At 34.2% G+C, this 17820-nt stretch overlaps 1 protein-coding gene across 3 annotated transcripts; it reads left to right on the top strand.

Annotated features, from left to right (window-relative positions):
* Positions 1-5529: 5529 nt before the first annotated feature.
* Positions 5530-16284, top strand: LOC144574470 (E3 SUMO-protein ligase SIZ1-like). Of its 3 annotated transcripts, none has more exons than XM_078324426.1 (16): positions 5530-5811; positions 5997-6077; positions 6441-6489; positions 6958-7024; positions 7116-7266; positions 7396-7523; positions 7634-7702; positions 7904-7991; positions 8236-8311; positions 8805-8878; positions 11022-11129; positions 12040-12204; positions 12288-12392; positions 13573-13653; positions 14330-15074; positions 15746-16284. In XM_078324426.1, exons 1-16 carry the CDS (start codon positions 5779-5781, stop codon positions 15919-15921), a joined length of 2196 nt encoding a protein of 731 aa, XP_078180552.1. In that variant the 5' UTR covers positions 5530-5778; the 3' UTR covers positions 15922-16284. The 3 variants fall into 3 exon arrangements, with proteins under 3 accessions (XP_078180552.1, XP_078180551.1, XP_078180553.1); XM_078324425.1 differs by having other exon boundaries at positions 5576-5811; positions 6441-6498; XM_078324427.1 differs by having other exon boundaries at positions 5644-5806; positions 6441-6498.
* Positions 16285-17820: the final 1536 nt, after the last annotated feature.

Raw genomic sequence — 17820 nt, 5'->3', positions numbered from 1 at the left:
CAAACTTTGCGTGAATTTATGGAAAATCCCAACCGTTTAAATACGTTCTGCACGAATCTCAAAGCACACATAGTACTGACCCCACACATAGTTCTGTCTCGCAAAAGTTGAGATATCTCAGAGGATACGCACTCGTTTATATCAGGGTGCATTCATGAAAGCCTAGGTTCCTAGCTATTAATTAAAAGCTGCAATATCACGCATGCTCTGAGGCTCTGAGCTGTAAAGTATATCACGCATCCTCTTAGCTGTAAACAAAAGCTGCAAATATTCAATATCACTCGTGCTCAGGTGCATTTAATCTCTTCTTCTCTTTTCTTCTCTCTTGAAACCCCACCTCAAAACTTCATCCACAGAAGGAGAAAACAAGAAAAAGGTGTAGGAGAAAACAAAAAAGCTGCTCAGTGAAGAAAAAAATTTAAACATTAGATAAGGTAAGCATATATTTCATATGATCTCCGTTAATCTAATGTTTATCTAGTACACTTCTTGTTGATGTTTACATAGTAGACTTTTGTTTCTTGTTGAAAAAAGATCAAGATGTCTATTTTTGCACAATTGCTCTAGAACAATAATGCAAATTTGTACTAATTTTGCCTTAGTGTAGCTACACTGTGCAGCATCAGCACTACTATTTTAATTCAACAGAAAACTCAAAACATTAGTACCACTGGTTCGCACTTTGTAACAGCACATACGCATACAACTTTTATTTACATCATCCGTCAAGCAAGACATGGTGTAAATTTAGTAAATTCAGCGACCAATTTTGTAACTCCCATAATTGTATCAATTGACCATTAACAGTGGTACCATAAACTCCCATAATCCTCCCTCATGAAGTTTACCTGCCCCTGCCCAATAAGAGATCAGTGAACAAATTAGTATTACCATATTCCTATTAGATTTGAGGTTTGCATCAGAAAAGCATATATCATTACTCATTTTTCCATAAACTATACAAGTACATATATAGTAGACTTAGTTAAAAGAGTAAATAAAATGAAAAAAAAAATAGTTAAGACAAAACAAAACTTCTAAAGGTTTCATTAGGTCAAACACTCAAAAGAAGCAGAGGAATAGAGAACCACTCAGCTTGACTATCTTTTAACCTCCTTTGTAGATTTGAGCAGACATGGCAAAGTTCTTCAAGATTGCTCGCTGGAAGCTATGAAAAATTGTATTAAATTACTTAACATCTATTTGATTTATCATGTATATTCTTTAGTATCCTCAAAAGACGATCCTATTCGGTTTAAGGTTTTAGAAATATTTGTTTTTATGTATTTATGTATGTTTTAGAAACATTTGTATTTATTCTCAAAATACCAATATTGGACTAGATGAGTCAGATATTACTACAAATAGTTCTACCATACAGAGAATCACAGACAAGTTTGCAAGACTATTGACATATCAAACAAGCACTGCTGCCAATACGGTCTCAATATCGAGGCCGTTAGGAAAAATGTGGCATGTCAAACTTAGTATGGACAAGACCAACACCTACTTCACGAAGGGATGGCCCGAGTTTGTTAAAGCTCACGATATGCAACTCGGTTATTGCATGTTGTTCTCTTATAAGGGGCAACGCAAGTTCTCTATTCAGGTCTTTGACACGACAACTTGCCTCAAAGAGTACAATGGCACTGCACATGGAAATATGAATGCTCAGGTGCATGATGTTTCTCATGGCAGTTAGTTCTATGGTTATACACATGTTGGCTTTGTTCCAGTTAGTTTTATGAGGATAATTTTGTTAAGAAATTAAATATAGGTCAAAGAAATTTGAGACCCTTTCAGCCCGATTGTCATACTTAAATAAATTAGTAATTTAATTAAAATTGAGGGCTAATTTAGAAATTGTCTGCTCGACCAAAAAACTGGTTAGTATATTTTATAATTAGAGAGGAATTCATACTTTAATATTATGTATTTTCTCTTTCAAAATCTATAATTACATAATTGTAAAAACTTATATATATGTCCAATATAATTCTAAGATATATCAAATATATGAGTTTTTACAATTTTAATTGTAGATTTTGGAGGGGAAGTAGCAGATTGTAAAAACTAATATATTTGATACATCTTATAATTATATTGGACATATATGTGAGTTTTTACAATTATGTAATAATAGATTTTGAAGGAGAAAATACGTAATGTTGAAGTATGAATTCCCCTATAATTATAAAATATATTGGCCATTTTTTTGATCGAGCAGACAAAATTTCTAAATTTGTTCTCAGTTTTAATTAAATTACTAGTTTATTAAGTATGATAATCGGGCTGAAAGGGTCTCAAATTTATTTCACCTGTGTTTAATTTCTTAACAAAATTACCTCCATAAAACTAATTGGAACCAAGCCAACATGTGTACAACTATAGAACTAACTGTCATGAGAAACATCATGCGCCTGAGCATTCATATTTCCATGCGCAGTGCCATTGTACTCTTTGAGGCAAGTTGTCGTGTCAAAGACCTGAATAGAGAACTTGCGTTGCCCCTTATAAGAGAACAACATGCAATAACCGAGTTGCATATCGTGAGCTTTAACAAACTCGGGTCATCTCTTCGTGAAGTAGGTGTTGGTCTCGTCCATACTGAGTCCGACATGCCACATTTTTCCTAACGAACTCGATATTGAGACCGTATTGGCAGCGGTTCCTGTTTGATATGTCAGTAACCTTGCAAACTTGTCTGAGATTCTCTGCATGGTAGAACTATATGTAGTAAGATCTAATTCATCTAGTCCAATATTGGTCTTTTGAGAATAAATACAAATATTTCTAAAACATACATAAATACATAAAAACAAATATTTCTAAAACCTTAAACCGAATAGAATCGTCTTTTGAGGATACTAAAGAACATACATGATAAATTAAATAGATGTTAAATAATTTAATACCATTTTTTCTCAGCTGTCAGGAGCAAAATCTTGAAGAACTTTGCCATGTCAGCTTAAATCTACAAAGGAGGTTAAAAGATAGTCAAGCTGGGTGGTTCCCTATTCATCTGCTTCTTTTAAGTGTTTGACCTAATGAAACCTTTAGAAGTTTTGTTTTATCTTGACTATTTTTTTTTCATTTTATTTACTCTTTTAACTAAGTCTACTATATATGTACTTGTATAGTTTATGGAAAAATGAATAATGACATATACTTTTCTGATGCAAACCTCAAATCTAATAGGAATATGGTGATACTAATTTGTTCATTGGTCTCTTATTGGACATGTAAACTTAATAAGGGAGGATTATGGGAGTTTATGGCACCACTGTTAATGGTCAATTGATACAATTATAGGAGTTATAAAATTGGTCGCTGAATTTACTAAATTTACACTGTCTTGCTTGATGGATGATGTAAATAAATTTTCATCACTATGTTATAAAATTGATCGCTGAATTTACTAAATTTACACATGTGAAAATTTTGAACTTTTGAATTAATTTATTATAAAGTCAAGCGGTCAAATAAATTTTCACATGCAGACACATCACTCGTAAGAGAAACAGATTTCAACTGTTCGAATTCGTTGTTTGAAATCAATCCGATGAATTTTAAACTCGAGTTCACCAAGAGTTTTAAACTTGAATTCTACTCTTATAAGCAGTTCTATAAATCTAAACTGACCGTGTGAATCTTCACACGAATCAAACAATTTAGACTAGACATCAAAACCGAATTCAATCCACTGTTTATCTGAACACTAGGCCCTCCACTCAGACCAATAACTGAACTAGTTAGAACGATGAGAGCAAATTTTCCTTGGTTCGTTTAGCTATTAATTGTACGAGCCCAAATTGGCCCAGTCCGGCCCAATTCTATTGGGCCATATAGAGGCAACCCTGTTACTCAACAAGTGACAACTATTGATTTATCTGTACTTCCAATAAGAAAATCATTAAAAATAAGTAAATTAATAAATATAAAGAAGAAGGGGAGGACTCCACAAAAAAAAAAAAAAATGAAAAATGAGATATTGGTTAGCATTGTGGATCAATAATAAAAAATGGATTTCCGGAAAATGATTAACTCCTAGCCAAGCTAGAACTTCACAACCAAAGTTGTGGAATTTATTTATTTAATGATAGACCGAGACCACACGAGAATATAATAAGATTATTGCTTCAACTGTTGCCACATTAATTCAAGATTTTCTTGAAGTGATTACTCAAACAGATAGAAAACAAGTTATTGCAATTACAAAAATGATTAAGGAGACATAATGACAATGTTTTTTTTTAATGATTGTTGACAGTTAACGTAACAACTTTCTCACATATTAATACTATAAAATGGTAAGATTTTTTTTTTCTTTTATATGGCAACATAAGCTAACAACTTATTTTCTAAAAGAATCAGAAACAAAATATAAAATTTACTTAGTCGATTGTTTGGAAGCAGAAGCATCAGCAAAAAATGTAACTTTGTATAAGAGCTGTTCATTCTGTATAACACTTCAATCATATTTTAAATATTGCACAAGAATGTACCCATTTTTCTCTTCTTTTTGGATGACGATAAGTGTTATCAACTTATTTTTTAAGGGAATAAAAACAAAATAAAAAATACTTATTCGATAGTTTGAGAGTAAGAGCATTTGTAGACGAAAATTGTTATGTTTTATAACTGTTAATATTGTTAATTCCTCTAAATACACTTCAATAATATTTTAAAATTTGCACGGAAATATACTCTTTTTTTTTCTCTTTATTTGATAACCATAAGCTATCAAATTATTATCTAAACGAATCATAAACAAAAATAAAATAATACTTATTTCATAGTTAGGGAGCATAAGCATTCGTAGGTGTACCTTATATTATACTTATTTCACTGTTAATTTTGTTCAATACAATTCAATTATATTTTAAAAATTGAGCCAGAATGTTCCTTTTTTTTTCCTTTTCTCTCGATAGTTGATACATAAGTTATCAATTATTTTCTAAAAGAATCATAAACAAAATTAAAAAAAAATACTTATTCAATAGTTTGAAAACACAAACATTCATATGCAAAAATTGTTACATTTTATAACCGTTAAGACCATTAATTGTGTTAAATACACTTCAGTTATATTTTAAAATTGCGCGGGAACGGATTCATCCCCGCGCCGTTCTTCTACCCGTAATAAATTTGATCTCTAACATAATTCTCATAATCCAACACATAATTATACTAAACTGCGGGACCCAGTACCAGTATCTTCTCATTTTGGTACACATACGCCAGATCCACGAACTTATCCGACATACAAAGTAGGGAAAAGAAAGGCCTCGGAAAACCGAGTCAATGTCCTCCGAGGTAACAGAATATTTGTCTTTCAATCCGAGCCGTTCGATTAGAACCTGAAACAATCGAGCTCTAGGTGGAATGCACTTCTCCTTTAATATTCGTGGCAAAACAGATCGAACGGTTCAGATCTAAACTCAAAATTTCTGTTAGCTCAGGTGATTTGCATTCCACCAGGTAACTAAATTGAGAAAAATGAGAAAAATAAGAAACAAAAAGAAAATTAATTTGAGTGAATAATAGGATTTTGCATATGCGTATTTGCTGACATGACGCCTTACTCTCTCTCATTCTCTACTCCGTCTCTCTAACTCTAAACCCCAATTTTACCCCATTTCAATTCCTTCTCCTCTTCAATTAGGGTTTTGATCTCCGCTCTCGACTAATCCATCTCTAGAGCTCGCCGCGCCGTTTTTGGCGTGAATTTCACAATTGGAGCTTGATTGCTTGATTTCGCATCTTATCAGAGCTCCTATGGATGATAATGAGATGTTTTCTAGTTGTAAGGTACTTTTTTTTGTTAATAATCTCACTGAATTTCCATCTTTGATTTTGACGAATTTTGGATGAATATTTATTTTTTTATTTTTTGGAGCAACATTGATCAATCTTTAACAGGCTGATGATATCTATCTGCATTTGGATTTCGTTGGGAGTTATACAAGTTTTCTTTCTGTTTTTGTCAATTACAGGATAAATTGTCGCGATTTAGACTCAAAGAGCTGAAAGATGTGCTGAGTCGGCTTGGGCTGTCGAAACAAGGAAAGAAACAGGTTTGTTGAGAAGATTATTGGAAGCAGTATCATAATTAATTTAAGCAAGCATATCAGAATAAGACCATGTTACATTTGCTCCAGACCAGTACATCATGCCGCCTCATATATGTTTTCCTTTTTTGACTAATTATTGCATTCTTTTTAATAAAAAAAGATGATCAAGTACTGGTCTGGTATGGTCCAGTGCTTAATGGGACATACCAGTTCACGGCACAATGGTATTGTTACATATGTATTCTACTGTACCAAATTTAGGATTGGAATCTGTGCGCCTAGCTAATTTAATATATCTTTGTTGCTCTCTTTCATTTATTTTTACGTACTTATTCTATTGTTTCTTTGTTACCTCCTTTCGAACAGGAACTAAATGATCGGATTCTGGCGTCCCTATTTCAAGAGCAAGAGATAGGTTTGTTGGGTTTGTTTGTTTCTCCTCTTTAAGGAATACATTTACGTGTACCATTTGTATCTTCGCAAAAGGAGAAATATCTCATGTGCCCCTTTATTACATGGAAAAAGCATTGGATACACATTTCCTCTACTATTTTTGTTAAAGATACCAAATGTATCCCTTTCACTCTTCTTGATTACGTTTGGAGATGAATAGTATAGCAGAGTGCTAGCCTTGAATTCAATTAAAAGAATGGTGTGTTTGTAGGGGAATACATAGCATCATTGTATTTGTCAGGGCTTGTAACATGGGTTATGTTTCGTTAGAGGGGGGGGGGGGGGGGGGGGGTTACTGCGTGATACTCGATCAATTTGTATGAAGTTACCTTTATATTCAATTTATTTTGATTCGATTCAACACTATTGCTTCATCTAGGTACCCCGCCTCTTGCCCCCTTATATTTCTCCCTTTTTTTGTACAATTCAGGCCCTAGTTCAAACGGATCTGGAAGTTTGAGCAGTTCCGCTGCAAGAATTATCGAAGAAACTTACCGGTACATCTCTCTCTTTCTCTGTCTGGCTCACTCTCTCGTGGTCTACTGTGGTCAACTGTTACTATATTAGTTGTCTTTTGTCCTTTTCTAGGAAAATGTATCCAGAGACTTGCGATGCACCCACAGGAGCTGGCTCAAATAAAGACGCAAGGGCAAAAAAGGAAAATGGGGAAGTATCTTCTTCAGAAATGAAAGTTCGATGTCCATGTGAGAGTTCACGGTTCACTGATTCCATGGTTAAGGTGTGTTGATTGTACTAATTTTGATCAGAACATGTTGCTATATTGCAATCTTTAATGCAATTCTATTCACCTATAAGTTGAGTGACCTGGAATAATTTCTTTTCATTCTGAAATTGTTATTTTTTTCAGTGTGTTGAGTGCAATGTGTGGCAACACACTGGTTGTGTTATTGTGCCTGAAAATGTTGCCGACGGGGGTGCACCAGTTGTTCCTCCGAATTTTTACTGTGAAATGTGCCGAGTTGCTAGGGCTGATCCGTAAGTATTACTCTATGGTTTTCTTTTTGTTTACTGTGAAATGTGCAGAAAGGAACATTTTTTTTTATACAAAACAATACTAATTTTGATTGTTTTCTTTTCTGATACAGATTTTGGGTACCAGTCAAATATCCCTTGGAACCAGTTATAGTAGATCCATGTTTACCTACTGTAGATGGGTAAATATTTCTATGTTTTTTTTGTTTCTTGATTCCCCTTTTCTTTTGCTGTGGCAAAAGGAAACAAGGAAAGCAATGAAAACCATAACTATTTCCCCTGCAAATAAACTTATATTTTGTAAATGGACTTGTCTTCTTATTTCTTTGTTTTTTTAACTGGTTAATATTATCTCATATCTTGTATTGTTCTTTTATATTTAGAAAACCAGCTGTGCAAAAATTGGAGAGAGAATTTGAGCTTACAGCAAAAGACAGAGAAATGTTCGAAAAATCTGGTTATGAACTTCAGGTTTGTTCCTTGTCAAATTCGGTTGCCTTTTTTCTTTTTTTGGCACCAAGGGCTCTAATCTGGCATATTACGTGTAACATTTCTTTATATTATTCACAATATTCCCAACTTCCTTTTAGTAGAAATAAATTGCATTAATTGCTGTGGCGTATCAACGGGGTTTGGTACCTGTTAAATATGATCTCAATTGGTGCGTATTGAATGAGTCGCTGTTCCTTGAATTTTTTTTTTTTTTTTTTTTCAGGTTTGCTCTATCCTTTTCAATGACACCGTCCCTTTCAGGATGCATTGGCCCCTATACCCTGAGTTGCATGTTAATGGTAGGTACTAAATAATTTTATAGACTTGTGTGTATTTTATTTATTACCCCTTTATCTTTATTTCTACATTAAATTGCAATAGATTATAACAAAAATAATTGATTTAAATAATTATATTTGTGAAAGAATAAAATTTATCATATCAAATGCAAAATCTAATTAGTTATGCATATATTGTATATTTACTTCTCTAAATATAGAGTATCTATTTTGCCATTTTGTCTTCAAATATAAGAAATGTAAAATTATTAATAATAAAATTAGGTTTGTTTAAGGTTATTTTGCTCATTTATCACTGTGAAGTTAACGGTCTTAAGTTAATTTAATTGTTGGGTGGCGAATCGTCACACATTGAAAGTTTGGGGAGGTAATTGTCAAAATTAAAAGTTTGGGGGACTAATTGTTACAAAGTGATAGCTTAGGAGGGTGTGGGGGCACATGCCAATTGCATTGCTGATACATATATATAAATTTATAACTTTTTGTTTATCAGGTTTACGAATGCGTGTAACGACTAGGCCAAACCAACAACCTCTTGGTTGCAACGGAAGGGACGACTGCCCTCTGGTCAGTCCTCTCTGACATAAAATATAATTCAATATTTTATTATTCATATTGCACTTTTTTTTTTTCATTCTCCCTCACATTTGGGTACAACTTGTGGTCTGTAGAAGTTCAGAACATGATTTTCATATACATATAGGTACACATTTTATATGGGCCATTTCTTCTGGTAATATTAATAAAAAGAAATTATTATCACTGCTGGAGATGTATATATATAAAATATCGTGATGTTACTCTTTGACCCTTGTAGTCTGTTGAATATCCTTCCATAGATCTCTAACAGCAGTGCAAGGAAAAGCACATCTATTGAAGTCAGATAACCATTGCCAAATCTTTTGAGCAATGGGACACTGCACAAATAGTGAATAGATTCTTTTTGTTATTGCAAATTAAGCAACTATTAGAACCTAAGAATTCTCTTTCATGACAAGTGAATGTAGGATAACTTTAATGGGCCCACCAAAGCCAGTTGTACTGTAACTTTTACAATAAATAACCCTTTTGAATCCCATCTCCAATAAAATCATGTTTCATTAATCAATCTTGGAGATCACAAAAAATAATTTTAGGGTTTTTAAGTAGCTGTGTATGCTTCTTTAATCCATGTCATGCCAAAGATAGAGGTTTTACCGGTCAGAACAATTCAATTCACATCCACCAGACCTTAAACACTGCAACCGCGAGTTCAGAATGGTTTCACCCAGGTACTGTCACTAAGATATCAAATTAGATTTTTTTTTTTTATAAGGGTTTATTCTAAAGGGAAAAAATGGTCAACTAAGCATTTTAAAATGAGATTGCGAAGCTTTTCTGAATATTTATGAAAAATGTGTTTGTTTTTTCTAGTATTTCGATGATAAAGAACAGCTTTCAAATAGTTTTGCATTTTCTATATTTTTAATTTCAAAACAAATTTATTTTAGAAGTATTTTAATTGGAAAGTATTTTATGTTTACTTGAGTTAAAAATAGTTACAAAATATATTACTTTTTGAGAAAACAAAAATTTATAAGTGTTTTAATTGAATAAAAAGCATTTACATTTTTGCCATTTTACATATTTGTTCATCTTGGGGTGGAATTTATGAAATTTAAAATTTTATGAATTTCTATGCAATTTTAAATAAGCTTTGTGTATTTTTTTATACTTCAGTTCCAAGGGGGAAATATTGTTTCCATGGCTTTTATTCAAAGTTCAAAACAATAAAGCAACTCACTATCTGGAACAATTATTTTTGGCAAATTTGAAGAAAACTAAATTACGAAATTTTTAGGTGTTAATGTGCCAGTGTCAGCATAACTGCCAGCTATAAATCTATGTTCCATGTATTGTAAATATATGTTAATCTACATGCTATACGGTGTAAATCTGGATGTGGTTAGGTGTAAAACTAGGTATAAATCTACGAGTAATAGCTATGCTGATAGTAACTTGCGATTTCCCAAGTTTCTACATTTCTTTCCTAAGAAACACCCCTTCTGTCTAGGGGTATCAACAGGAACGAAACAGGTTGGGTGAAGCATTTTCATACCCATGCCCACACCCGTTAAGTTAATGAGAAAAAACTTTACACTTACCCGTACCCAGTAAGCTAATGAAAATAATACCTTACCTATACCCGTCTCATCGAATATGGTACGGGCTGGGTAAACGGACAAAAGGGTGCCATTGGATAGATATATACGGTCCATGATAAAACTATATCATATCATGCATCATCCCCATGAAAATATGTATCTCTATATATATAATTTTATTTTCAATAATTACCTTATATGGTAACAGGTACAAAGTAGTCTTTACCCGTACCCTTACCTTAACGGAAAAAACTTTACCCTTACCCATACCCGATAAACTAACAAAAAAAAACCTTGCCCGTACCCGTTTTATCGAATACGATACGGGTCGGGTAAATGGATTAAAGGGGACCATTGACACCCCTACTTCTGTCCTACCCTATCTGCCTTGACCCAAACCTATGTATTAACAAACCAATCGAGCAGCCCCTGAGATTGATTGTTCTGGTTTCTGATCTTGGCGCTGTAGATCCAAGAGAATAACTATATACATGAATAATTCTGACTTTTACTAAATCTGATGTTTTGTCTCAATAAATCTAATTTAATGTCAGTATTTTTTCCAGATAGGAACATGTTGCAGGGAAGGTTATAACAAGATTTCTTTATCCAGAGCTGATTCCCGTAAATTTTGCTTCGCTATCAAAATTGCAAGACACCGGACCCTAAATGAGGTTATCTCTCTCTCTTTGTCCCACTCACTCACACACACAAACAGTTTTGGCCTAGTTACAAGTAAGCCCCTTAATTTATTGATTGCATTTTGTTCTTACTTTTATGTTTGAACTATGTTGTCAGCACCTGTGAACTATAAAACCCTTGAAAAGTTAAAACAACATGCTTTGGTTTCCATGCTGGACTTGAGCAAGACTTTTGTCTATTCGTATTTATTTGTTTCTTGTTTGATGATATTAAGATTAAGCAATATATCTTGTTTTCATGTTATTGTTTAATCTAAAGATATGCTACTATAAAGGGTTTTTCATATTTATATGCGTGTGCTATGCATTTCAAGTGGGGTTAGATGTTTCTTTAAAAGGTAGATATAAATCCAACAACAAGAAAGTTAGATGTGCAGATGAGTGAGGCTATAGTAATATGATATTACACAGCGACCTGCGCTATGGACTCATATTTCGGTTTTTAAAATTTAAGCAGTCGATCTGAACCATTCAACATGATCTTCATATGAAAATCTACTTGCAGACCAAATTTACATTTTTCAGAACATTTTTACTATGTTTTTGAGATAGGTAGAAAATCACTTGATTTGAAAATTCCGGACCATCCAAAAACAGTGATTTTCAACCTATCTAAAAATTCTAAAAAAAAATGTAAATTTTACTCTCCAAGTACATTTTCATATTGAGATTGTGTTTAATGGTACAAATCGATTGTTTGATCTTTGAAAACAGAGATATGGATCCATAGCACCGGTTGATCTGTAATATGCATATTACCATAGCCTCATTCTATGCAGATTCTGAACATATAATAAAATGAAGACTGGAAAATTGAAAGGATTTTTAGGAACATACCCAACTCATGGTATTAATGAAAATGTACTTAAAATTTGTTTGGTAGGTGCTAAGCATGATACCTAAGGAAGAAGAGGGGGAGATGTATGAGGAAGCCCTTGCACGGGTGCGGCGGTGCATTGGCGGTGGAACAACAACAGGGAACGCCGATGACAGCGACAGTGACATCGAGTTGGTCTCTAACTCAGTCACTGTTAACCTTCGCTGCCCTGTAAGCTGTGTTTCAAGTAAAAAAAATATTGTACACGGTTCAGTTCTTTTTGTTTCCTTGTTTGATGTTTGGTGTTTTGGCAGATGAGTGGATTGCGAATGAAGGTTGCTGGGAGATTCAAACCATGTGCTCATATGGGTTGTTTTGATCTTGAAACTTTTGTTGCCCTCAACGAGCGTGCTCGCAAGGTCATGTTTTATTCATAATTTTTTTCTATCATGTATACGGGCATGTCCCTCTCTCAGTTCCTTTGAAAATTGGAGTTTTTTTATTAAAAAAAAAACTAGATTACCGACCCAGACTCAGACCCAGACCCAGACGTAGTAGTCAAATTTTGAGTTTAGATCTGGACCGTCCGATCTAAATCCGCAAGAATATTGAAGGGCCCCATGCATTACAGACATGGGCCGGATTGGCCCAGATTCTGATCGGACAGTCCAGAGCTAAACTCAAACAGTGCGTTAATGCGAAGGATGCGGACTCAACATAGTCTCCCTTCTAACTTCCAGCACATTCCTACCTCAGAGTAACTCTGATCCCCCTATAACTTCTACAAGACCAACCCTATAACAAACAATACAATAACTGAATAAAATTCTAAAAAGCAAGGAAAACCAACGAGTGAGGCTATGGTGGTACTATGCATAGCATAGATTGGTCCGTACTACAGATTAATATTTTTGTTTTGAATGTTCAAATAGTCGATCTGAACTGTTCAACATGATTTCCTTCTGAAAATATACTTGCAAACTAAATTTTACATTTTTTTTAAATTTTTTTTAGATAGGTAGAAAATCACTACTTTTGAATGGTCTAGAATCTTTAAAAACTAGCAAATTTTTAAAAAAAATGCAAAATTTGATCTACAAGTAGATTTTCCTATGTAGATCATGTTGAACGGTTTTGATCGATTGTTTGAACTTTGAAAATGGAGATATTGATCCGTAGTACGGGCCAATATGCGCTATGGATAGTACCGTAACCTCATTCAAAACAAATTGCCAAATCACTCTATAACCTCCCAGCAAGCACATTATCACTGATTCCTATAGCTGGGATGATCCTTGTAGCCACTGTCTAGCCTGGTACCAGTACTACTCTCTTACCCTCCTCACTGGCATCAGAGTTTAACTAGTGATTACTAGTAATGATGTCATTGCTTTGATTTTTAACTAGCGATTACTAGTGAAAGAATTCTTGTTTATCTCTCTCCATGTTTTCCAGTAGAGTGCTCAAGCTATTATTAACTCAACATATCTCCTTGTTTTTAGTGGCAAATAGTTTAACTTAATGTGTTTATCTTTTAAATTTAGTAATTTACTGATTAGATCTATTGTTTCTTTCCATCAATGTTTTATTATTTTGCAGTGGCAGTGCCCGATATGTTTGAAAAACTACTCCTTGGAAAGCATCATAATTGATCCCTACTTCAATCGAATCACTTCCTTGGTACGTCCAACTTCCCTTCTCTATCTCTCTCTGTAAAGAAGGCACATGACAAAACCTCTTCAATTATTATATCTAGTTTCTCTTCATTTGTTTTATTTTATGGATTACAAAAAAAAAACACATTAACATTAATGTTATTATTATTATGAGTGAGGCTATGGTACTATGCAAAGTGCACATTGATCCGTACTATGGATCCATATCTTTGTTTTTAAAGTCCAAACAGTTGATCACTCGATCAGAACTGTTCAATATGATCTTCCATATCAAATTGTACTTGGAGATCAAATTTTATTTTTATTAGAATCTTTTTACTATTTTTAAAATAAGGAGAAAATCACCCAATTTAATATTTCTGGACTATCCAAAAGTTGTGATTTTTAACCCATCTAAAAAAATAGTAAAAATGGTTCTAAAAAGAAGTAAAATCTGGTTTCCAATAAAATTTATTATATAGTAATCATGTTGAGCTGTTCGGATCAACGGTTTGAACTTCGTAAACATAAATATGAATCCATAGTATGGGTTGATCCATGCTCTGCAAAGTACCATAGCCTCACTCTTATTATTATATCTGTTAATAATACAATAAATAGTATTTTATTTTTATATATATGAATAATAAATTTCATGCATTTGGCTGTTGTATTAAGTGGCATTGCATTTACATGAGCAGATGACTGATTGCAAGGAGAATACCAATGAGATTGAAATCAAACCTGACGGCTCGTGGCGAGTAAAAATTTCCTGTCTATTCAAAAATCTTGAAAAATGGCACTTGCCAGATGGCAGTCTCTGGCCAACCTCTGCCGCTAAAGCATGTTTCGATTTGCACCCTGGATCTCAGATCAAACAGGAAATGTTCATGGAGTCTGATCAAGAGGAAACCAAACCATCAATACAAAAACTACAATCTGAGACCAAAATCCCCAAGATTGAATCTGTGGTGGGGACCTCTGGCCTAAATGGACACGGTTCTCATGCACCAGAGGGAGAAGAAGATATTGAGCTGATAGTTCTAAGCGACTCAGATGATGATACTGTAGCGGTGTTAGGTCCTCCTGTGGTGAATGAACCAACAGGGTTCAATTTAGTGGGTCCCTCGTGCCTTGAGTTACTTACCAGTGAAACTGACGATTTTGACCTCTCATATTGGGATTACCCAAATTACCCTCAGACAGGCCCCACAAGTGACCAACAGTTCTTTAATGAAGGACAAGATCAGGTGCAAAATGATGTTACTGTAGCATTGAATGGAAATGGGACGGGGCAGGATATAAACGCTAATGGTACAAGTGACCATACAGATTATTGGTCTTCTCTTAATTTACAGGATAACAGCGATTTAATGGATCTCGATTCTTCCCATAGACCAGGTCCAAGTGGTGAAAATAGCGCAGTTCAACCAATAGTAGATGCTGGTAAGAACTCTCTAATTTTTCGCTCTTTATTTTCATGTGCTCCTGTAAAACCTTTTTTGGGGACTTTGGTAATGTTTCTGTGATTTGCGTCTGAGACCACTTGTAGTTGGTAGGACCCGGTTTTGCATCAGTTCGGAGGCCGACCAGTTCTTAATATACCCATTTGGACTGATTTTGAAGGTGTTATTTTAATCTTATGTTAGGAGATATTCTGGCATTGAGTGAGGCTATGGTACTATGCATAGCGCAGAATGGTCTGACTATGGATCAATTTCTTCGTTTTCAATTTCCAAAACAGTCGATCCGAACTATTCAACATGATCTCCATATGAAAATGTACCTACAGACTAAATTTTACATTTTTTGAACTCTTTTTACTATTTTGTTAGTTAGGTATAAAATTACTACTTTTGAATGGCCTAGAATCTTTAGATCAAGTGGTTTTCTACTATCTAAAAAAATAATAAATAAATTCTAAAAAAATGTAAAATTTGATTTACAAGTACATTTTCATATGAAGATCATGTTGAACGGTTTGGATCAACTGTTATGAACATTAAAAATAGAGATATTGATTCTTAGTATGGACTGATATGCACTATGCTTAGTATCCCATATACTTTTGTGATATTTAAATTGTATTAAACATTGTGTCCTTCATTTGATGGTAGCTACGGTTCTACATAGCATGAATGGCGGCAATAGTTATAACACTCAGCAAGTGAATGGGCCTGAGCCCACCTCAGGAAGTCGAACTCAAAGTCCGTACAGCACCTTCTGCCCACCTAGACAACCCCGATCTGCCAAACGCAGAGTGATCCTATCGATCGACTCTGACTCTGAATAGATTTTGTTTCATTTTTTAAATAAAGTTGGTGGCCATGCATCTCTTCAGTTCTATTACTCTTTTGAAGGCAGGCCACCACTTGATAATTTGTAAAATCTCAGGGGTTAATTTGGTAAAAAAAAAAAGGTTAACAGCTTAGCAGTGAATTGACATAGAATATTGAGGTGAAATGGGGCAGTGGATCTTTTGGGAACCAGCCTTTGCATTGTTTTTTGTATTGCAGCTATGTAAATAGTTCTTCAAATATTAAAAAAAAAAATAGGTGAATGCTAAAATTTAGACAGAGAAGGTTGTTTTTGCTGCAAGTTGCATCTTTTTGTGCTTAAAGGATTATTCTTTTATAGATCTCTACATTTTGTGCTGAAAGCATTAGTTCTTTGACGAATTTCAATATCACAACTCACAAGGTAGTTGGATTTAGATTCAGATCATCCAACCAAAATCCAGGCTTATCAGGTCAGAGCTGGAATGCATGGAGTCTCTTTAATATTTGTGCTAATACAAATCGAATGATTCGGATCTAAACTCAAAATTTGAGTTAAGTCAGGTGATATGAATTTGTTGCATTTGGAAAGCCCCGAAAGAGGAGGTATTTGCATCAAAGAGGACTACGTACGCCAACAACAATTCTGACCAAGGCGGGCAGGGGCAAGGCAATGGAGGTTAGGCATGTTTCACATACCATTTCCAACAACCTCAAACAGCCACTCTAATACCCCACCCCATTGTCTGCATTCTAACCAAGCTGAACCCTAATTTCTTTATATCGCAGGCAGACAATGCACACGGGATTCTTCACTAGCTACGTACGCTAACAATCCATTTAGTTCCTCTTTTCCTTAAATTGCTTTTAAATACTTCCCTAAACTTCATTTTTGAGGTAATCTATGATCTGAGCACTATGCTCTAGGGGTAGTTCATTATTTTGTGTAACTTGAACTGTATGTTTTCTTCATGAACCACAAAATATAGAGTAGATCATACAATTTCTAGAGCTTTGTGTGGGCTAAGTTTACAGATTGAGTTGGCTAAGTTTCAGAGTTTTGTGCGGTCACTCACAGTTTATTGTGTGGCCACACAGAAGGCGGTTAATATTAAAAATCTGATTTAACTCAAAAAAGTCGGTTCTATGACTAGTTGTGCGGCCATATAAACTTATGTGCGGGCTGCACAACGTGCTGGCAGTTCTGTTTTCTTATTTGAATGGATTGGTCCCATGACAAGACAAACAAAAAGTACAGCGCAGAATCTGAACAACAATTATTCTACATATCCGAGGCAGATCTATACTCAGCCTATGAGGTGCTAAGTAACTCTCATGATTTTTAATTTTTTAATTACATATATTCAAATTTAAATGAATTTTCATTTTCCTAAAGTTTTTATATAATTTAGCCTCTTTGTAAAATGCAATTGACTAGGATCAGTGTTGTAAAAAACGATCGTTTAGGTTGATTAATCAGTCGATTAACTGTCACGGATTTTTCCGATAATCGGCCAATTATTTCTGATTATGACCGATTATTTCCTATTAATCGTTTAGCGGTATCATGTCCGTCTGACAAGTGAATACCGTTATTTACAATACTTATTAGGACTATTTTCTGATTGTGAGGACTTGGTCACAAATTAATAATTATGCATTTTAAGTTCCAGCCCTCTAACTAAATTTTCGAGATCCGCCCATGTGTGGTCTTCTCTTCTTCTTCTATCATTTAAGAAAAGAGAGGAGAACTCCATTAAAAAATTGGATATGAACTCTCAAAGTCAAAGTCTTGAAGCTTTGGAAAACTTATTCCCACGACCACACAACAAGACGGTTGGTGCTCTCTCAAGAGATTGAGTTATTCTATTAGAATTTCCATGGAATCAGATATTAAATTCCGCACTTCATATTCA

Source organism: Carex rostrata, chromosome 23, assembly GCF_964058835.1.
Source record: "Carex rostrata chromosome 23, lpCarRost1.2, whole genome shotgun sequence".
Lineage (NCBI taxonomy): Eukaryota > Viridiplantae > Streptophyta > Magnoliopsida > Poales > Cyperaceae > Carex > Carex rostrata.
The sequence above is the reverse complement of the archived record's forward strand: the minus strand, read 5'-3'. Positions and strand labels throughout refer to the sequence as shown.

Coding starts and splice junctions, on each gene's coding strand:
- LOC144574470 (XM_078324425.1), top strand. CDS start 5,779: ATGGATGATAATGAGATGTTTTCTAGTTGTAAG. Junction 6,499..6,957: donor GCAAGAGATAGGTTTGTTGG/GTTTGTTTGTTT, acceptor TGTACAATTCAG/GCCCTAGTTCAAACGGATCT. Junction 7,025..7,115: donor ATTATCGAAGAAACTTACCG/GTACATCTCTCT, acceptor GTCCTTTTCTAG/GAAAATGTATCCAGAGACTT.